This window comes from Pseudophryne corroboree, chromosome 11 (assembly GCF_028390025.1).
Source record: "Pseudophryne corroboree isolate aPseCor3 chromosome 11, aPseCor3.hap2, whole genome shotgun sequence".
Classification (NCBI taxonomy): domain Eukaryota; kingdom Metazoa; phylum Chordata; class Amphibia; order Anura; family Myobatrachidae; genus Pseudophryne; species Pseudophryne corroboree.
The window spans coordinates 288505808-288529199 of record NC_086454.1 but is presented as its reverse complement, the minus strand read 5'-3'; the positions used below and the strand labels follow the sequence as shown (position 1 = coordinate 288529199).

The following is a 23392-nucleotide window of genomic DNA, read 5'->3' as shown; positions in this document are numbered from 1 at the left end:
AGACGCAGAATACATAAAATGAACTATTATAAAAATAAACCAGAACTAACCAACAAAAAGGATTTACTTAAGAAATTAACACAATTGGCTAGCAACATTAATGCATATAATACCAGCAAAGCAAATGTCCAATACACTGCTGTATTTTAGTGCATATTTGAACCTTTAAACAACATTAGTAAATAATCTAACAGGAGTTAAAAAGTAACAAAAAACAAAAACAAAAAACATACTAACCTCAAAAATCATCCTCTGTAGACCAAAACAAAAGGTAGATCCAAATGGGTTGGTATTATTTGGCGAGGATGATCTGAAAAGAATGAACAAGCCATTGATTTCTTGCAGACCCGTGTTGTTGGATATATTTATGCAGCGGAATGCAGTCAAAATATCGACATTTCTAACACCGTCATCACAAAGTGTCAACACTTAAAATGTTGACATGTGAAGAGCCGGCATTCTGCACAGATCAGCAGCAGAGGGTTAGGCTACAGGAAGGCAGCTTATAGTTAGGTGTGTGTGTGTGTGTGTGTGTGTGTGTCTGTGTATTTACAGTATGTGTGGAGGACCTCCAGTCCTCATAACAGTCTATAACCCGCAAAATCATGTAATGACCTAAATGCAGAGTGTGTTATATTACACATGTATAATAATGATTTAGGTCCATTAGTGTTCATTGTTTGGAACGTTAAAGTTTGCCACATTTAAAAAAAGAAAAAACACAGAGGTTTCGGCATTCAGAACGTCACAGCATATCTATATGACTTAATATAATTTAAACATAAGGATACATTATTCTGTGTATAAAACAGAATGCAGTCTTACAATGGACCCATTACCTACACAGAATGGAGGCAGCCGTGAACTGTCAGCCTATAAAATGCCAACTTGCCTAATGCCTCAGTGATCTCACTAGCTACTAGGGCACTGATTGGCTGCATTCTAGTGAATACTTGCTCAGTCCCCACAACTGTAGATGAAGAATGAGCTTTAGGACAACTCTCTGACCATACTGCAGTATGGGGTAAATACTTATCACCAATAGTTGTTTTACCGGTGAAGGACAACTGGTTTCTCAACAGGGTGTCCCAGATGTTCTTGAATACTGTCCCACTGTAATACAAATACAGTATATGTGACATATAGTGTCGTTGCTGTACAGAGATCTAATAGAAACTTTCACAGATTACCCATTTGATACAAACTCTGATCCATTCGAACAGGAGATCCTTTCTGTCTGCCCACCCCTAGGAACTGGGTCATTGAGTGGCACATGGGTGAGATGTATTACAGGTTGAGTATCCCATATCCAAATATTCCGAAATACGGAATATTCCGAAATACAGACTTTTTTGAATAAGAGTGAGATAGTGAAACCTTTGTTTTTTGATGACTCAATGTATACAAACTTTGTTTAATACACAAAGTTATTAAAAATATTGTATTAAATGACCTTCAGGCTGTGTGTATAAGGTGTATATGAAACATAAATACATTTTGTGCTTAGATTTAGGTCCCATCACCATGATATCTCATTATGGTATGCAATTATTCCAAAATACGGAAAAATCCGATATCCAAAATACGTCTGGTCCCAAGCATTTTGGATAAGGGATACTCAACCTGTATTAGGGTTCTTATTGTGCCGTTACAGCATTAACATCTACTACGGCAGATGCAGTTGAGGGAAAACTATGATGCACCACGTCATACCTACCAGCAAGATGTGTGAGATCTCATGGCAGACAGCCACTGCCGCTGCACAGTGGTACTTCTGGTAATATGTGAGAAGACAATAAACCACAAAACTGAGCCCATAATAAGAGCTGCCGGATTACCGTCACCGTCACCATGTGCAATATTGACACTTTTATGCAGAGACTGTAGAGAAAAAGAGATTTATGGTAAGACTTACCATTGTTAAATCTCTTTCTGCGAGGTACACTGGATTCCACAGGGAATAACATCAGGGTGTAGAGTTGAATCTTGATCAGAGGCACCAACAGGCTAAAGCTTTGACTGTTCCAAGGATGCACTGCAACACCTCCTCTATAGCCCCGCCTCCAGACACTGGAGCTCAGTTTTGTTAACCAGTCCAATGCAGTAGCAGGTAAGAGAGACGGTAGATGTTAGTCACATAGACCCACATTCTCAAGACAGGAGAAGGCGCTAGCAGCTAATGCCATACAAACCAAAGAAGCTAAGTGCGTCAGGGTGGGCGCCCTGTGGAATCCAGTGTACCTAAATCTCCTTTTCTGCAGCAGCGTACACTGGTATTCCACAGGGAATAACATCGGGGATGTCCTAAAGCAGTTCCACATGGGAGGGGACGCACTGTAGCGGGCACAAGAACCCGGCATCCAAAGCAAGCATCCCGGGAAGCGGCAGTATCAAAGGCATGGAACCTGATGAACGTGTTCATGGAGGACCAGTAGCTGCCTTGCACAATTGTTCAGAGGATGCGCCACGGCGGGCCGCCCAAGAAGGTCCAACAGACCGAATAGAATGGGCCTTGATAGCAGCAGGAGCTGGGAGTCCAGCCTGCGCATAAGCTTGTGCAATCACCATTCTAATCCATCGGGCCAAGGTCTGCTTATTCGCAGGCCAGCCACGTTTGTGAAAACCAAAAAGTACAAAAAGAGAATCTGATCTCCTGATAGAGGCAGTCCTTTCTACATATATAAGGAGAGCCCGTACCACATCCAAAGACCGCTCTTTGGAGGACAAACCAGGAGAGATAAAGGCCAGAACCACAATCTCTTGGTTAAGGTGGAAAAATGACACCACCTTAGGTAGATAACCAGGGCGAGTTCTAATAACTGTCTGGTCAAGGTGAAAAATCAGAAAGGGTGGACGACATGACAAAGCGCCTAAGTCCCACACCCTCCTAGCAGAGGCAATAGCCAACAGAAAAATGACCTTAAGCATAAGGCATTTAAGGTCAACAGACTCAAGAGGTTCAAACAGAGACTCTTGAAGGGAATTAAGAACAACAGACAGATCCCATGGAGACACAGGAGGGACATAGGGAGGCTGAATCCGTAGTATGCCCTGAGTGAATGTATCAGTGTCAGGAATAGATACAATTTTTCGCTGAAACCACACCGACAAGTCAGAAATGTGAACCTTGAGGGAGGCCAGGCAAAGTCCTAAATCCAGGCCTTGTTGCAAAAAAGCCAGAAGTCTGGAAGTACTAAACTTGTATGCATCGTAATTCTTAGCAGCACACCAGGTAAAGTAAGAATTCCAGACCCTATAATAAATCCGTGCAGAAGCCAGTTTGCGGCCTTCAACATAGTTGGCACTCAGGAGTGAAGCTTCAAGAGCCAAGCCGTCAAAGCCAGTCTTTGCCAGGTCCTAGTAAACACAAGGGCCCTGAACGAAGAGGTCTGGGCGATGAGGAAGTAGAAGATGACGCTCGATCAAGAGACCCTGCAGGTCTGAGAACCAATGACGTCAGGGCCACGCTGGAGCGAATAGAAGCAGTATTCCTCCTTCTTGCTTGAACTTCCATAGTACCCTGGGCAGGAGTGACACTGGAGGGAACACGTATGACAGCCGAAAGTTCCATGGAATTGCAAGTGCGTCCACGAACGTTGCTTGAGGATCCCTTGTCCTTGCTCCGAAGATAGGAACCTTGTGATTGTGTCGAGACGCCATCAGGTCTACATCTGGTAGACCCTACTTGTCCACCATGAGTTGGAAGACCTCCAGATGAAGACTCCACTCCCCGGTGTGTACGTCCTGACGACTGAGGAAGTACGCTTCCCAGTTGAAGACCCCCGGAATGAACACTGCCGATATTGCTGGCAGATGGCGTTCCGCCCATCGAAGAATTTTCGACACTTCCATCATTGCCATGCGGCTTCGAGTGCCGCATTGCTGATTTATGTATACAACCATGGTGGCGTTGTCTGATTGTACTTGAACAGGCCTGTTCTGTATGAAAGGCAGGGCCAGTGTCAACGCATTGAACACTGCCCGCAATTCCAGAATGTTTATCGGGAGGAGAGATTCCTCCCTGGGCCACCGACCCTGGAGAGAGTGTTGCTCCAACACAGCACCTCAACCCTGCAGACTGGCATCCGTCATTAGGAGAACCCAGTTGGAGATCCAGAAGGGATGACCCCTGCTCAATTGTTGGTCAACTCAGTGACAGACGAACCTCCGGAGTCAAGGAGATCATTTGAGACCTGATTCGGTGAGGCAGGCCGCCCCACTTGGAAAGGATTAACCTCTGCAGAGGGCGGGAATGAAATTGAGCGTACTCTACCATGTTGAAAGCCGACACCATGAAGCCTAGTACTTGCATCGCCGAGTGTATTGACACTTTTTGGCGAGAGAGGGAGCATCCAATTCTGTCCTGAAGTTTCAGGACCTTCTCTGAAGACAAGAACAAACGTTGGTTGTGTGTGTCCAGTAATGCCCCCAGGTGCACCATGCTCTGAGCAGGGACCAGTGAGGATTTCTTCCAGTTGAGCCACCCGTGGGCTTGTAGGAATTGGACCGTCCGTTCCAGATGACGGAGGAGAACCTCTGAGGAGATCACCAGGATCAACAATTCGTCCAGATACAGCAGGATCCTGATACCCTGACGGCAGAGAAGGGGCGTCATGACCGCCATGACCTTGGTAAAGATCAGAGGAGCCGTGGTCAGTCCGAAAGGCAAGGCTTGGAACTGATAATGAAGGTTGCCAATAGCAAACCGAAGATATTGCTGATGTGACATGGTAATAGGTATGTGTAGGTAAGCATCCTGTATGTCCAGGGATACCATATAGTCCTTGGGTTCCAAAGCCAGTACAATAGAGCGCAGAGTTTCCATACGGAATTTGAACACCCTCACAATTTTATTGCAAAGGGTGATACAGCGCCACTTGTGGTGTATAATCTCAGTACTAATTTAAGATCTATAAAAACAGTATAAAAGCTTAATAAAAACACACAAAAAACCTTGTTAGAGGTGTCAGCCAACCCTTAAGAGTGCAACACTAGTACGGTGTTGCCAAAGGAAAAGATATAGTGAAGGGATAAGGGTACCGGCGACTGATGTTGTGTAAATATGCAAATGCTTACTGTTAAAAGCTTATGATTCATGAGCCAAAAAATATATAAAATTGAACAAACAGATTTAATGGTACATACAGATAAAAAGGCATAAAAGGTCGTAAAAAATCCGAATCAGGTAAAAAGGTAACAAGATATAAAACGTAGCTTTAAAATAGGCAAGGGGGTCACTGCAGGGAACCCAACGCGTTTCGTCACATCAGACTTCTTCAAAGGGTCCCTTTGAAGAAGTCTGATGTGACAAAACGCGTTGGGTTCCCTGCAGTGACCCCCTTGCCTATTTTAAAGCTAAGTTTTATATCTTGTTACCTTTTTACCTGATTCAGATTTTTTACGACCTTTTATGCCTTTTTATCTGTATGTACCATTAAATCTGTTTGTTCAATTTTATATATTTTTTGGCTCATGAATCATAAGCTTTTAACAGTAAGCATTTGCATATTTACACAACATCAGTCGCCGGTACCCTTATCCCTTCACTATAACCCTCACAATTTTGTTCAGAGATTTGAGGTTGAGTATAGGCCGGGAGGATCCATTCGGCTTCGGTACTAGAAACAGCGTCGAATAGTATTCCCTGCCTCTCTGAGACAGAGGTACCGGCACTATCACTCCTGTATCCAGGAGGGATTGGACAACCAAAAGTAGAGTTTGTGCTTTTAACGGATCTGAAGGGATAACCGTTGAGCAAAACTGGCGAGGGGCACGTAGCTTGAAAGAGATCGCTTACCCGTGAGAGACCATTTCCTGCACCCAGGCGGCAGAAGTGGTCTTTAACCATACCTGGGCGAACTGCAGAAGTCGGCCTCCCACCCTGGGGTTCCCCAGGGGTGGCCCGTCCCGTCATGCAGCATTCTTTTCTGGTTTGGAAGCAGGCTGATGGGCGGCCCAAGAACGTTTAGGTTTGGGCTTAGAGAATCTGGAAGTGCGAGCCTGTCTCGGGTACACCTGACCCTGTGCTTTACCCGGAGGTCGAAAGAAACGAAAAGTAATACTCTTAGCCTTCGGAACCGAAGGAATAGTACTTGGGAGAAACGCAGTCTTAGCAGACACCAAGTCGGTCACAATCTTGTTCAGATCATCTCCAAACAGTATATCTCCCTTAAAAGGGAGCATCTCCAAGGTCTTCTTAGAGTCCAGGTCCACCGACCAGGATCGTAACCACAGAATCCGGTGAGCCAGGATAGACGTAGTAGATGCATTGGCTGCCATAACGCCTGCATCAGAGGCCATCTCCTGAATATAGTAGGAGGCTGTGGTAATATATGACAGATATTGCCTGGCAGTGTCAGAAAAATTCAGAGGTAGCTCTTCCTCAATTGCTTCAACCCATGCTTCAATGCCTTTTGCAGCCCAAGAGGCTGCCATAACGGGTCTATGTACAGCACCTGTAAGAGAGTGTAAACAGACTTCAAGCAACCCTCCACACGCTTATCCGTCGGTTCCTTCAAAGAAGTGACGTGGTGACAGGCAGAGTAGATGACATCTCAAGGCGGGCTACTTGCGAGTCCACTGGTGGCGGGGTTTCCCACTTGTTACTCAACTCCACAGAGTTAGGATAATTTGCTGGCATCTTTTTAGACAGGGAAAATTTCTTTCCTGGAGAAGACCAGGATTCCTGACGTATGTCAATTAAATGGTCAGAGTGTGGTAAAACTAATTTAGTAACCATCTGACGTTTGAACTTATCAGGTTTCTTAGACGTATCAGGAGGATCAATCTCATCATCAATCTGATGAATCAGCTTGGTAGCCTCCACTAGGTCAGGAACATCAACCTGTGTTGTAGAATCTTCATCAGAAGCAGCAGTATCAGCATCTGATGGATCAGTATATTCCCCATACGAATCGGAAGAATCATCCAAAATATTAGTGGATTGTGAGGAAGAAATGGCCCGCTTAGATGACCCTTTGGTCCCAGTGGGCGCAGGGTTAGGTTTTTGTTTAACCAAGGACTGATTTAATTGCTGTAACTGGGTTGACAGAGTATCCACCCATGGTGGATTAACTACAGGGACAATATGTGGCTGTAATGGCACAGGAGGTCCCACAGGGGGCATAAGTCGTGTTACAAGCGTTGTCAGCATATTTGAAAATGCAGCCCAAGGTGGATCCTGATTTGCCACAGGTGCTGCGAGCTGACTAGGGGGTGCAGAACACCCAGTACCTGAACCCTCAGCAGAAATCTATTCCTCAGGTAAATCCGTAGCGCCAGCACTGCATGATGCAGGAACGTCTGCAGATTTCCCGCCCTGTCTAGCAGACATTATTGGGAATGTAGCCTTAGGGCATATCAGTACAATATAGCCAGACAAACACAATACCTGACAAAAAAAACCCTAAGACATGTGACCGCAATTTTAAGTGGTATGAGGTGACTGAAACACACAGTGAAAAATACAAAAAACAGTATATCCTGTGGAACACTATTTGGTATATGAGACCCTGACGCACACAGAATATAGTGACAGCAATATATGCGATACACAGAATAGAATCCACACAGCAGCTATAGGCACACACAGTCACAGGTACAATGCAGAAATTATTACATATAAAAAATAAAACTGCACTGCACTAGCAATACTACATAAAGATATGTTTACACATATAACAATGCACAGTAACCACTGGATGTATATCACAGAATACTCGTACTAAATATTCATATAGAAGTGCACTTGCTCTTAACTAACGCTATCTAAACGACATGTAGAATACTTAATTGTCCTGTAAATGCACAGCGCTGATGAGATAGCCGGCTTTACAGAGGAGACAGTACCCAGCAGTCCCAGATCAGCGCAGCTCTGTGAAATGGCACCCAAACGCTGATAGGGAGTGAGGGAGAGAGATGCAGCTCCAGGGCGGGAACACCTGCTTAGATGGCGCCTGGAGCTGGGGGAGGGGCTGCAGGTCAGCGCCTTATTACCTCTGCTGGACTTCACCACCGGGTACTTTGGAGCCTATAATAAATGGATTTGAGTAAATCCGACCTGTGCTCCCTGCCCTGGGGGATACAGTGGGGTCCCTGCACGACCATAGTGTCCACGTCAGCGGCGCGGTCTGTCTCCTGGGACCGCGACCGGATCACGATTTCGGAGGGTCCCACCTGGGGGACCCTCTTACCTCCTCCCTGAAGTGCGGCCACGCGATCCAGGAGAGCAGCAGAGGTATGTGTGCCTGATGACCGGCGCGCCTCCACTGCAAGTACCCGACAACCAGGGCGCGGGAGTTTGCCGCGCTGCTGTGGGAGGTGATGGAGCCGCAGCACAGAATGTCAGCATGACATATACAGCATCTAGTGCCTGTGCTGCGGCCCTTAAAGTATTTTTTCTTTTGAAAAAGCTCTTATTAGGGCTGCTTAGCGCAGCCCCCCATTAGTGACCTGCACTGCAGGCACCAACTTACAAACTGAGCTCCAGTGCCTGGAGGCGGGGCTATAGAGGAGGCAGTGCAGTGCATCCTGGGAACAGTCAAAGCTTTAGCCCGTTGGTGCCTTGGATCAAGATCCAACTCTACACCCCGATGTCATTCCCTGTGGAATACCAGTGTACCCCGCTGCAGAAAAGTGATTATCTCTACAGTAACTGCCTTAATACAAGTTTGATCGATAAAAGTGTCAAATTGAGCTGGATCGAGTGTATCTGAAACTTGTCTACTAATAGTACATCTCCCCTTCCGTTTGTTGTCTTGTCTTTCACGGTTTCATTTATCTCCTTGTATGGTCTGTTGGTACTTTTGTATACTCAATTTGTAATTTACTGTATCCCCCCCCCGACAGATGGGCGTGCAATAAACTACATGACGGAGTATCTTACCTTGCTGTAGGTTGTACAGATTTCTGTTTGCGTTTCACAGCCATCTGTGCAAATAACAGAAAGGAAGGTTATTATTACATTACAGTACATCATACTTGCCTGCGTTTGAAAAATAGTTTGAAAAGATTATGGTCTGTAGAAGAAAGCGAGCATGTCATGCTCCACCCAAAGGGCGTGTCTAGCTTCACACATGGGCGTGTCAAAGCTTAAATGCTTGTTGCAAAATATTTCTATATAACATCAGTAGCAATATGTTTTAGGAAATTTAGCAATTATTGGTACTAACATTGCTGCCAGCAATACTGGATTTCTTGTTTGTACTGTAGTTATATGCTGTGATATTACTTTTCTTCTCACTCAGCACATGATACATGATAAATGTTATGCCGATGCAATAAATTCCAAATGCGATTCTTACTTTTATAATCATCTCTTGGTAAAAAATGTTTTTAAAACTTTTTTGTATTGTCCTTATGTGTATTTAACTAAAGATTACTTAAAAAAAAAAAAAAAAAACACACACCAAAAACATTCCACAGCTCTCACACACTTGCAGCAGCAGCAGCAGCAGAAGACGACACATATCACAGCGGATATGCAAGCTGTACTCTCTACTGCCAGGGGTCCTACAAGGATTTGCTGACAGTCAACAGGAGAGGCTGATGATCCAGCACAGAAGTCAGTGACTGCGGCAAATCACTGTCCTTGCCTAGAAATTCCTTGGTGGAACCATGGCTGCAGTGAAGAAGCCAAAGTATCGGGACATTTGATTTATAATGCAGGCCAGCAGGAGATAAGAGCTTCAAAAAGGACTCTCCTGCAGGATCCTGGAGGGTAAGCAACTATGTTGTACATGCTCATGCAAGGATACATGAAAAGGGAGGGATCTTGGGAAACCGTAAAAAATACATGATGCTGTGCCATGCAGCTTAGTATTAGAGTCAGCAAAGTTTACCTCGCTTCACTGTTAATGGAATCCGGAAATCACAACGATGATAGCTGAGAAGAGAAAAATCCATCAGATAGTACGAGATCACTGCAACACTAAAAGAGTAGCCAGCGGTGAAGGACAGATACAACAAATGATAAAAAAATAAGATTTTACTTACCGATAAATCTATTTCTCGTAGTCCGTAGTGGATGCTGGGGACTCCGTCAGGACCATGGGGATTAGCGGCTCCGCAGGAGACAGGGCACAAAAATAAAGCTTTAGGATCAGGTGGTGTGCACTGGCTCCTCCCCCTATGACCCTCCTCCAAGCCTCAGTTAGGATACTGTGCCCGGATGAGCGTACACAATAAGGAAGGATTTTGAATCCCGGGTAAGACTCATACCAGCCACACCAATCACACCGTACAACTTGTGATCTGAACCCAGTTAACAGTATGACAACGTAGGAGCCTCTGAACAGACGGCTCACAACAATAACAACCCGATTTTTTTGTAACAATAACTATGTACAAGTATTGCAGACAATCCGCACTTGGGATGGGCGCCCAGCATCCACTACGGACTACGAGAAATAGATTTATCGGTAAGTAAAATCTTATTTTCTCTAACGTCCTAGTGGATGCTGGGGACTCCGTCAGGACCATGGGGATTATACCAAAGCTCCCAAACGGGCGGGAGAGTGCGGATGACTCTGCAGCACCGAATGAGAGAACTCCAGGTCCTCTTTAGCCAGGGTATCAATTTTGTAGAATTTTACAAACGTGTTCTCCCCCCGACCACGTAGTTGCTCGGCAGAGTTGTAATGCCGAGACCCCTCGGGCAGCCGCCCAGGATGAGCCCACCTTCCTTGTGGAATGGGCATTTACATATTTTGGCTGTGGCAGGCCTGCCACATAATGTGCAAGCTGAATTGTACTACACATCCAACTAGCAATCGTCTGCTTAGAAGCAAGAGCACCCAGTTTGTTGGGTGCATACAGGATAACAGCAAGTCAGTTTTCCTGACTCCAGCCGTCCTGGAAACCGATATTTTCAGGGCCCTGACAACATCTAGCAACTTGGAGTCCTCCAAGTCCCTAGTAGCCGCAGGTACCACAATAAGCTGGTTCAGGTGAAACGCTGACACCACCTTAGGGAGAAACTGGGGACGAGTCCGCAGCTCTGCCCTGTCCGAATGGACAATCAGATATGGGCTTTTGTGAGACAAAGCCGCCAATTCTGACACTCGCCTGGCCGAGGCCAGGGCCAACATCATGGTCACTTTCCATGTGAGATATTTCAAATCCACAGATTTGAGCGGTTTAAACCAATGTGATTTGAGGAATCCCAGCACTACGTTGAGATCCCACAGTGCCACTGGAGGCACAAAAGGGGGTTGTATATGCAGTACTCCCTTGACAAACTTCTGGACTTCAGGAACTGAAGCCAATTTTTTCTGGAAGAAAATCGACAGGGCCGAAATTTGAACCTTAATGGACCCCAATCTGAGGCCCATAGACACTCCTGTTTTCAGGAAATGCAGGAATCGACCGAGTTGAAATTTCTTCGTGGAGCCTTCCTGGCCTCACACCACGCCAACATATTTTCGCCACATGTGGTGATAATGTTGTGCGGTCACGTCCTTCCTGGCTTTGACCATGGTAGGAAAGACCTCTTCCGGAATGCCTTTTTCCCTTAGGATCCGGCGTTCAACCGCCATGCCGTCAAACGCAGCCGCGGTAAGTCTTGGAACAGACATGGTACGTGCTGAAGCAAGTCCCTTCTTAGCGGCAGAGGTCATGAGTCCTCTGTGAGTATCTCTTGAAGTTCCGGGTACCAAGTCCTTCTTGGCCAATCCGGAGCCACGAGTACAGTTCTTACTCCTCTACGTCTTATAATTCTCAATACCTTGGGTATGAGAAGCAGAGGAGGAAACACATACACCGACTGGTACGCCCAACGGTGTTACTAGAACGTCCACAGCTATTGCCTGAAAGTCTCTTGACCTGGCGCAATACCTGTCCAGTTTTTTGTTCAGGCTGGACGCCATCATGTACACCTTTGGTCTTTCCCAACGGTTCACAATCATGTGGAAAACTTCCCGATGAAGTCCCCACTCTCCCGGGTGGAGGTCGTGCCTGCTGAGGAAGTCTACTTCCCAGTTGTCCACTCCCGGAATGAACACTGCTGACAGTGCTATCACATGATTTTCCGCACAGCGAAAAATCCTTGCAGTTTTTGCCATTGCCCTCCTGCTTCTTGTGCCGCCCTGTCTGTTTACGTGGGCGACTGCCGTGATGTTGTCCCACTGGATCAATACCGGCTGACCTTGAAGCAGAGGTCTTGCTAAGCTTAGAGCATCATAAATTGCCCTTAGCTCCAGTATATTTATGTGGAGAAAAGTCTCCAGACTTGATCACATTCCCTGGAAATTTTTTCCCTGTGTGACTGCTCCCCAGCCTCTCAGGCTGGCCTCCGTGGTCACCAGCATCCAATCCTGAATGCCGAATCTGCGGCCCTCTAGAAGATGAGCACTCTGTAACCACCACAGGAGAGACACCCTTGTCCTTGGAGATAGGGTTATCCGCCGATGCATCTGAAGATGCGATCCGGACCATTTGTCCAGCAGATACCACTGAAAAGTTCTTGCGTGGAATCTGCCGAATGGAATCGCTTCGTAATAAGCCACCATTTTTCCCAGGACTCTTGTGCAATGATGCACTGACACTTTTCCTGGTTTTAGGAGGTTCCTGACTAGCTCGGATAACTCCCTGGCTTTCTCCTCCGGGAGAAACACCTTTTTCTGGACTGTGTCCAGAATCATCCCTAGGAACAGCAGACGTGTCGTCGGAAACAACTGCGGTTTTGGAATATTTAGAATCCACCCGTGCTGTCGTAGAACTACTTGAGATAGTGCTACTCCGACCTCCAACTGTTCTCTGGACCTTGCTCTTATCAGGAGGTCGTCCATTTTCTTCGAAGAAGAATCATCATTTCGGGCATTACCTTGGTAAAGACCCGGAGTGCCGTGGACAATCCAAACGGCAGCGTCTGAAACTGATAGTGACAGTTCTGTACCACGAACCTGAGATACCCTTGGTGAGAAGGGCAAATTTGGACATGGAGGTAAGCATCCCTGATGTCCCGGGACACCATATAGTCCCCTTCTTCCTGGTTCGCTATCACTGCTCTGAGTGACTCCATCTTGATTTGAACCTTTGTAAGTGTTCAAATATTTCAGATTTAGAATAGGTCTCACCGAGCCTTCTGGTTTCAGTACCACAATATAGTGTGGAATAATACCCCTTTCCTTGTTGTAGGAGGGGTACTTTGATTATCACCTGCTGGGAATACAGCTTGTGAATTGTTTCCAATACTGGCTCCCTGTCGGAGGGAGACGTTGGTAAAGCAGACTTCAGGAACCTGCGAGGGGAAACGTCTCGACTTTCCAATCTGTACCCCTGGGATACTACTTGTAGGATCCAGGGGTCCTGTACGGCTCCAGCGTCATGCTGAGAACTTGGCAGAAGCGGTGGAAGGCTTCTGTTCCTGGGAATGGGCTGCCTGCTGCAGTCTTCTTCCCTTTCCTCTATCCCTGGGCAGATATGCTTATGGGGACGAAAGGACTGAGGCTGAAAAGACGGTGTCTTTTTCTGCATAGATGTGACTTAGGGTAAAAACGGTGGATTTCCCAGCAGTTGCCGTGGCCACCAGGTCCGATGGACCGACCCCAAATAACTCCTCCCCTTTATACGGCAATACATCTTTGTGCCGTTTGGAATCTGCATCACCTGACCACTGTCGTGTCCATAAACATCTTATTGGCAGATATGGACATCGCACTTACTCTTGATGCCAGAGTGCAAATATCCCTCTGTGCATCTCGCATATATAGAAATGCATTTTTTAAATGCTCTATAGTAAATAAATACTGTCCCTGTCAAGGGTATCAATATTTTCAGTCAGGGAATCCGACCAAGCCACCCCCGCGCTGCACATCCAGGCTGAGGCGATCGCTGGTCGCAGTATAACACCAGTATGTGTGTATATACTTTTTAGGATATTTTCCAGCCTCCTATCAGCTGGCTCCTTGAAGGCGGCCGTATCTGGAGACGGTACCGCCACTTGTTTTGATAAGCGTGTGAGCGCCTTATCCACCCTAAGGGGTGTTTCCCAACGCGCCCTAACTTCTGGCGGGAAAGGGTATACCGCCAATAATTTTCTATCGGGGGAACCCCGCGCCTCATCACACACTTCATTTAATTTATCTGATTCAGGAAAAACTATAGGTAGTTTTTCCACACCCCACATAATACCCTTTTTTGTGGTACTTGTAGTATCAGAAATATGTAACACCTCCTTCATTGCCCTTAACAAGTAACGTGTGGCCCTAAAGGAAAATACGTTTGTTTCTTCACCGTCGACACTGGAGTCAGTGTCTGTGTCGACCGACTGAGGTAAAATGGGCATTATAACGTCCCTGACGGTGTTCTAGACGCCTGGACAGATACTAATATGTTTGCCGGCCGTCTCATGTCGTCAATCGACTTGCAGCGTGTTGACATTATCACGTAATTCCTTAAATAAGCCATCTATTCCGGTGTCGACTCCCTAGAGAGTGACATCACCATTACAGGCAATTTGCTCCGCCTCCCAACATCGTCCTCATACATGTCGACACACACGTACCGACACACAGCACACACACAGGGAATGCTCTGATAGAGGACAGGACCCACTAGCCCTTTGGGGAGACAGAGGGAGAGTTTGCCAGCACACACCAAAAACGCTATAATTATACAGGGACAACCTTTATATAAGTGCTTTTCCCTTATAGCATTTTAATATATGTAGTCATATCGCCAAATCAGTGCCCCCCCTCTCTGTTTTAACCCTGTTTCTGTAGTGCAGTGCAGGGGAGAGCCTGGGAGCCTTCCCACCAGCATTTCTGTGAGGGAAAATGGCGCTGTGTGCTGAGGAGAATAGGCCCCGCCCCCTTTTCGGCGGGCTTCTTCTCCCGTTTTTCTGAGACCTGGCAGGGGTTAAATACATCCATATAGCCCCCAGGGGCTATATGTGATGTATTTTTAGCCATAAAAAAGGTATTATACATTGCTGCCCAGGGCGCCCCCCCAGCGCCCTGCACCCTCCGTGACCGCTGTGTGAAGTGTGCTGACAACAATGGCGCACAGCTGCAGTGCTGTGCGCTACCTCAGGAAGACTGAAAAGTCTTCTGCCGCCTGCTTCTGGACCTCTTCCATCTTCGGCATCTGCAAGGGGGGTCGGCGGCGCGGCTCCGGGACGAACCCCAGGGTGAGACCTGTGTTCCGACTCCCTCTGGAGCTAATGGTGTCCAGTAGCCTAAGAAGCCAATCCATCCTGCACGCAGGTGAGTTCACTTCTCTCCCCTAAGTCCCTCGATGCAGTGAGCCTGTTGCCAGCAGGACTCACTGAAAATAAAAAACCTAAAAACTTTTTCTAAGCAGCTCTTTAGGAGAGCCACCTAGATTGCACCCTGCTCGGACGGGCACAAAAACCTAACTGAGGCTTGGAGGAGGGTCATAGGGGGAGGAGCCAGTGCACACCACCTGATCCTAAAGCTTTATTTTTGTGCCCTGTCTCCTGCGGAGCCGCTAATCCCCATGGTCCTGACGGAGTCCCCAGCATCCACTAGGACGTTAGAGAAAATACTTATGAGACTCGTAGTTGCTGCAGCTTCTTTTCACTGCGCCTTTCCTTTTGGAAGTATTACATTTAAACGAATGGTATCTATATTTGGGGCAATTAAATACTAACATGTCAATATATATACATCTAGCACTTATGGCAATTAAACGACATCAATTATTTACTAACTAAAGGGATATGCTGCATGAAAAAAAATACTTGGACAGCCCCAGGCCTGGTAAAACAGTAAGCTGGAATATCAGTGTAACATAAAGAACGCAGCTTTGCAGTCAGATGAACAGCGCCATGCCTTCTCACACACATACCACCTCCAATAAAATGTTATTTTCTATCACAGTTGATGCTAACACACATGGTTGAAAACAATGAGAATATGTTTGGGAACACAAAACACAATAGAGGAAACATTGGATTGGAGATAAAATATGTTTACAAAACCAGAACTTGGTAGCACTAAAATGCATATCTGTTTGGGTCAAGTGTGTTTTTTCGATAGCAGCTACTTACTTACTACAAGATGAGCAGAAACTTGGAACAGATACCCAACCAAATGACGGTAAATGAATTTACAGAGCCTTGTCACCTATGCACACTGAAGGCAGCCATCTAGTAGGTGGCTTATTTTAGCTAATTGGCATTTGTTAATTTTCCACTTCCACAGATTCCCCATTTTATTCACTACAGTATATCTATGTTTAAATGTACAAATTTCTAGTAAACTTACAAGCAGCATTCCCTTGAGTAGGGGTTCCGCCCACTAGAAGGCCTAAGATGTAACTAAACACAATAGTGTTCATTCAGAGTTGCACATGAGTCTGCGTTCTGGACGGTTCTTGCAATATTTCACACTGTGCATGGGTTGAGTCATTTTTCCCACATCGGGCCTGATTCAGGTATGGATGGAGCTGCTGCTTACATGGAAGCGGCAAAAGGTCTCCGTTTTGGGAAACGGAGGCCGTCGCCGCTCCCTCCCCAAACAGCATCAGGCTGTCAGTCACTGACAGCCTGATGCCGTACTGCGTCCACTGTTGCAGACCCATACCGCATGTGCGACAGGGCTCGACAACTCCCAGGGGCCTGGTAGCCATGGCTCCTAGATTTTGCTGCCTGGCTACCAGATTTTGAAGGGAGGAAGCAGATCTTCTTCAGCCCCAACAGAGATCTTTGGAGGCGCGCCTGTATTGCGGCGCCCATTTCTTGCACAGGAGTGCGTGTGCTGAGTGTCTGTCCCGGCCTGCGCTGACTGCTTTGCCTATCTGCCCCATCCTGGTCTGTCTGCTGTTTCCAAACTCCAGCTGCAAAGAGATCTCCAATAAGAGGGTCTATGCATAGCCAGGGATTGCGGCTTCGGAGGGGTAGTGATGTGGCCACAGGGTAGGAGGGATTGTTTGCCCTGGGAAGGCTGCGGAGTGGTTGTTTGCCTGGATGTATCCCATTATTTGTGTGGCCATGGCGGTTGGTTGCCTGTGACGGTTATCTGCCCATTAATGTGGTCGCGGGGTAGGAGGTTTGTTGTTTTCCTGGGGAGTAGCTGCACTGCAGTGTGGATGCAGAGGGCCGGTATGCCAGGGGGTATCCCCTTGGTGGTGTGGTCATGGGGGGTTGGTCTGCCTAGGGGAGGGGTGGGAAGCTGCTCTGTAATGTGGCTGCGGCAAGGGGGTTCCGTTAGTTTGGGGGGGAGGGGGTGGGGAGTGTCTTGTCAGTGGCCCGGCTCCTGCACTTTCATCCTGGCTCCCAAACATGCGCCACTAATGTACTGGGACCTCATATGCATGTTTTCCAGCTAAGCATTGACAACTATGAGTAACTGCCAGTGATCCAGAGTTATATGCATTACAGTGGCATCTGCATTTGTGGATGAATGGCTGTAACTGGGCTCAGGTCGCCTTAGGCAAAACTGCAGCTGAATCGTGCATAAGGAAATCTAGGACTGAAAGCACTGGTGTAAATGCACAGGGATTGTGATGACCGCTACTTCTGCATGTAGATAGATGGGGTATTGAGGGCTCACTCCAGAGTTTGCTCTGTATGCAACCCTGTATATGGGGCAAATACCCGCATTTATTTCCCTGCATGCAATGCAACCACATTTGTGGTTGATCTGCTTGCAAATCTGAATTGGCTTCAATAAGGGTCATTTCATTACATGGTTAAAAGGTGCAACCAATCAAAAATGAGCTTTTTATCTATCTAGAGCCAGTCAGGAGCTGAATGCAATCATTATGAGCAGTGTTAGTAACATCTGTCAAATCAAATGAGTCATATGGTCTTTAAATGTAAAATATTTTTCCTGTACATGGCAAAGCATGCGTGTACAAATCGAAAGAATTAATTCATAACATGATTGTGCTGATGTTTCTCACTGGCTCGGGGGGGGGGGGGAGGAGGATTGCTGTAGCTCTGCAAAGGCCGATTCTTACTATTAGAGAGACAGGGAGTATAAAACTGCACTCGCTTTCAGCTTCAAGGTAAGCCACATTGCAGGTCATAAAGACAGGTATACACTGTACGTCTACATGCCATGTGCTCACACGCGTCTACTCACATGTTGAAGTTGTAATGTCCGGGATAATTTGTGTGCAATACAAACTTCTTGGCTCGGTGTGTGTTTGCATCAAAAAGAATATCCTGCAAATGTCAGACACAGACAAGTGAGCAAAGCCAGTCAGGAACAGGAAAAGTGCATGGCAGCAAAGTAACCTTTTTAAATGTTATTTGCTTGGGAAGAATAATACTTATATATATATATATATATATATATATATATATATATATATATATATATATTCCTTGCAGCGGTCCGGCACTCCCACCCCGCCTGGGTGCCTTCCTCAAGGAGTATGAATCCTTCTATAACCACAGAAAGGAGGCGGCACTCAGAGACTCGGTAAGTAGGTGAAAACACAGCCCGTGTATTTATTCAACGTTTCGAGGGTCGTACCCCCATCTTCAGGAAACACAGACGGGGGTACGACCCTCGAAACGTTGAATAAATACACGGGCTGTGTTTTCACCTACTTACAGAATCTCTGAGACAATGATTGACGAGCAAGTAACGCTCCAAACACTGGAAATGTCAGAATGTCTACAGGCAAATGCTTTGTGTATGACAAAGCTCACTAATAATGCGTCGGCATTTTATATCACTCCTTTCATTAGGACAGAAGAGAAAATAGGTTATGCTGCCATCATTGGATGACTGATGTTGATTTGAATGTTCAGGCATATACTGTATGAGTGGACATCTGGGTTCTATGCTGTGTTCTGCACTTTCTTTAGGCTTAGGCAGCTTCTGATTTCTTCCAGCCCCACTCACTTACTTTGCTCTGCTGATGAAGGACTATTAGCAGTGCAGAAGTGTCCTCATACATCACTGCTGCAGTAGCACCAACAGCCCCTATCGGCACGCCATGTCCCGTGAGACCCTGTTAGCGTCGGGCATCTTTTTTTTTGCTGAAATGCTTCTAAGTCGCAACGCAATGCAGCTAGGATGCACTAGGGGACTGTGCTGATTAATGTTATATGCAACACTTGTAGATCTATGTGCGACTGAGTCTGAATCTGTATATGGTGTGCCACAATGCGGCAGCCGTGGCTTTTTCCCATGCCTGGTTCTATTGTGCTTTGTATACAGACTCAGTCACACACAGATATACAAGTGTCGCGTGTCAAATTAATCAGTGGCTTACTCACGACAGGCATCTCGTGCTGCGTGGCGTACTGAGACTCCATGTATGAGGACACACTGACTCTTTGGTACTCGCTTCCTCGCGCAGTACTAGAGGCCTCCACCATAGAAGCATGCAATAACAGACTTCCTTGTTTACTCAGCGTTTCATCAACGACCCTTTAGTTTCTAAAATAGGAAAATGCAAATGCTTTACTTTATTCTGTAGTCTAGAATGTAAGCTCTCACAAGCAGGGCCCTCTTCCCTCATGTACTTACCCTTTCTTACTTTAATAATCTTCAACTGCACCACATCCAGCAGTCTTCTGCCACCTGATACTTATTCCAGTGTCATCTGCTGATCTAACTATGTTTATTTACCCTGTACTTGTCCTATACTGTCATCAACTGTAAGTTACTGTTTTCCTGTCTGATTATTTATGTACTCTGTAATTGGGCGCTGCGGAACCCTTGTGGCGCCATATAAATAAAGGAGAATAATAATAATAATAATATTATTACTTGTTTATATGGTAGCTTGTGTTATTTAAAATACAATCAGTGGGTCCTACTGGGAGAAAGAGCTCCGTCACTTGTCTCTGAACAGCACAATGAGGTTTTAGTGCAGCGTCTATACTCACCACTCCCAGTGTAAAGTAGTTGTAGAAATAATCATTGCACTTGGCAGGAACTAGCTTGTGGGGGGACGGGGAATGAATCTTCATCTAAGGTATTAAAGCATGAGAAAGAATAAATACCAGCTATGTCAACATGTGAGACAATGCTATAAATGAAAAGTCATTTACGTTTCACTCGACACAAACAGAAAACTTTCCAAATATCATCCTCCTACATGTACAGTATTGTAGGATCTCCATGCAGAGAACCACCACAAGCCGGGTGATTCCTATTCCAGAGCTATAATGACCACAGTCTCATGTTCATAGCTGGTAGAAACTTGGCAACAAACTCAGGAGATTTGAATGTTGTGTAGCGAAATGGAGAAGCCACGGCAGCCATCTTGTCCATACACTGACCACCTTTCCCGTATCTCTACTTACCTTATCCTCTGACTTGTAGAAGACTTTGTGTGGGGCACCGAGTGTGCTCAGCACATCCTGACAGGAATCTCCGAAATACACACAACGCTCAGACACCCGCGTTTTGGCTTCAGCCATCACCCCAGGACCACAACCTGCCGAGACAAGAGGCAGCATGATGCTGAAGTACCAGAAAGAGGCCCTATATATATATATATATATATATATATATGTATGTATTTCTATGCAGGAGTGTGCCTATCACAAATATATATATATATATATATACACACATATACACACACACATATATTATACACACACACACACACACACACACACACACACACACACACACACATATATTATATATATATATACATACATACACACTATATATATATATATATATATATATATATATATATATATATATATATATATATATATATATATATATATACACACACATATACACACACACACACACACAAGCTGAAATACCGGTGCTGAGTAGCCGGAGTCTCAGTCCTAGGGGCCCCGATGCATCTCGCAGAGCATCCACGCTTTCCGCATACAGATTGCCCAGATAGCAGCTCAGCGGCATGGGCGGTGCTCTGCCGGGCGAGAAGAGGGCGAGATAAATAAAGCATGGCATTATGGGAAAACAGTGAAAGGCTCCTAAAGTTAATTATGCTTGGATTCACTCTCACTTTGTATCTTGGAGGCTGTTACCGCTGTAGATGTACATACGTTTCACCATGGCTCCGTGGGGTATTTGAATTGATGCCAATCCATGGGCAAAGTTGGGCTTTGAAAGCAAGAAAAACAATTAGTCTCTGATCTCCATGTATAGGAGCAGTAATAGTTATTTGAGCATAACATGTAAATGATGCTCTGAATGTACCTCATTATCACTGCTCAGCAATCACTAATGCGTTCCCATATACATAAAGCCACTAATATAAAGCCATATATACACTACACAGCCTCTTAGAAGTAGCGGAAAGAATTACAAGCCTGCTTTCTCACCTCATACTTGGGAGCTTCTGTCCAGGAATCCAGTTGAAATGAGAAAGATAAACCACGGAAGTTGAGGTGGAACAGTTGTTCTGCTGAGTTATATACTGAAATATACATAAGAAACTGATTAATGTCATAAGCCCGGGACACTGGAACAGAGCAAAAGCTGATGTGTTCCTACCTCCTGGATGCGTTGCTCCAAATGACTGATCGATCTGCTCTATGGTGGGAGCTATTGCCTGTGAGTTAAAGTGAACTCCACTGTAACGAGAGAAGGATACAGCTCGTCAGTGAAGGATCACACAACACAGGCGATCAATGTTAGAAGCAAAGACAGCACAAGTGGGAAATAGAGAGAGAGAGACGGAGGAAGTCAATGAAGGTAAAAGCACCAAGAGCCACTTGCTGGGCAAATTACACAATAGAGATTAGTGTGATAACTGTGTTAGTGTGAAACTTCAACTGAAATATTGTGTGGCCATTATTTCATTGTCTTTGTTGTTGTTGCCCAGTAAGGTACAACGGCCCCACTATAGGTACAGTCTGCTAAGGCTGGAGGTGTAGTGGACATTCAGCACCTTAACGGATGTCCTTGGCTTGTGTTAGGAACCGTATATCTATTTCTTATTTTCTCCCATTATACATTTCAATAACTTAGAGGGGAAGCCAATATGGCTGCCACAAGGTCACAACTCTGAGGGGGAGCATTTAGTAGCTCTTTGCATGTCACGTGAAGGCAGAGGCTGAGAAGGAGAGGGGGTATGCTGTTAAATTGCTGACTGCCGGGATCCCGGCGACAGGCGACAATGCTGACAGCCAGAATCCCGGCAAACAGGGGCTATTCCCACTCATGGGTATCCACAACACCCATAGAGTGGGAATAGAATCTGTGACGAGCACAGAGAGCCAGCAAGCCTACAAAGGGATTCATTGCGCTTGCCCCGATGCTGGCATACTGGCACCCGGGATGCCGCTGTCGGTATATTGACAGCAATTTATACTTATCCCGGAGAGGGAGTATGTTATAGTGAAAACAGAGCTCAGATGGGGTACCAAAGCATCTCTGCTCTCTTCATCATGTGCCATCTGACTGTAGTTGTTATGGTAATCTATAGAATTACCATTATTACCAGTTATTTATATAGCGCACATATATTCCACAGAGCTTTACAGAGAATATTTGTCCATCTGTACCTGCTCCAGTGGAGCTTACAATCTATACTACCTACCACATGTACACATATACTAGGGCTAATTAATCTACCAGTATATTTTTGGATTATGGGAGGAAACCGGAGTACCCTAAGGAAACCCACACAAGCACATAAAGAATATACCAACTCCACACAGTAAAGGCTATGGTGGGAATCGTACCCATGACCTATTTATCCTACATATAAGATAAAGTTACAGCACATGACTATTGTCCTTTAAGAACACTAATGAATGTTCATTACAGATACACTATTACTTAAACTCACCAGTATTTTAATTTTACTTTTGTCAAATCATAGACTTCTATCACCTGAAAGGAGAGATGGAGAGTAAAGATGTTAGTGCGGACCAGCACTGCCAGCATTTTCCCATCTGTAATGGACATCTAAAAGCCTCTCACCTTCAGCCTTTGATTATAAGCATCAAACAGCAGTTTGATCCCATCCTGAGTCAGGCTGAGAATGAGGTCATGATTCAAAGGACACTGTGGATAAGAGCAGAGGTATCAGTGCAATCAAAATTCAACCTACTATGCCCCCAAACAATAGCACTTAGTTGCTATAACTGGGTTGGAACCCAGAATCTGTAATTTGTGGGTTTGCCGACTGTCAGCAAGTCAATGTACCCTTATTACAGTGCCTTGCTAAAGTATTCATCTCCTTTGTATTTTTCATGTTTTGTTGCCTCACAACCTGGAATTAAAATGGATTGTTTGAAGGTTTGCATCATTTCATACACAGAAAATGCCTACAAATTTGAAGATTTTTTTAATTTTTTTATTGTGAAGCGAACAATAAATAGGACAAAATAACAGAAAACTTCAGCGTGCATAACTATTCACCCCCCGAAAGTCAGTACTTTGTAGAGCCAACTTCTGCGGCAATTACAGCTGCAAGTCACTTTGGATAAGTCTATGAGCTTGCCACTCAGATTTTTGCCCATTCC

At 45.5% G+C, this 23392-nt stretch overlaps 1 protein-coding gene across 4 annotated transcripts in view; it reads right to left on the bottom strand.

The window, feature by feature from the left end:
- The window catches only part of PHAF1 (phagosome assembly factor 1), a 40408-nt gene that overhangs the window by 2579 nt on the left and 14437 nt on the right, over positions 1 to 23392 (bottom strand). For 3 of the 4 annotated variants that reach the window (XM_063945422.1, XM_063945420.1, XM_063945421.1), the window contains exons 4-16: positions 22848 to 22931; positions 22714 to 22757; positions 21414 to 21493; positions 21242 to 21336; positions 20923 to 21020; positions 20714 to 20826; positions 20231 to 20364; positions 19811 to 19894; positions 18048 to 18130; positions 9840 to 9883; positions 8885 to 8928; positions 1055 to 1113; positions 238 to 310 (exon numbers count right to left, since the gene is read on the bottom strand). In XM_063945422.1, coding sequence (XP_063801492.1) covers positions 238 to 310; positions 1055 to 1113; positions 8885 to 8928; positions 9840 to 9883; positions 18048 to 18130; positions 19811 to 19894; positions 20231 to 20364; positions 20714 to 20826; positions 20923 to 21020; positions 21242 to 21336; positions 21414 to 21493; positions 22714 to 22757; positions 22848 to 22931 — 1035 coding nt within the window. The other variant, XM_063945423.1, reaches the window with a different exon arrangement.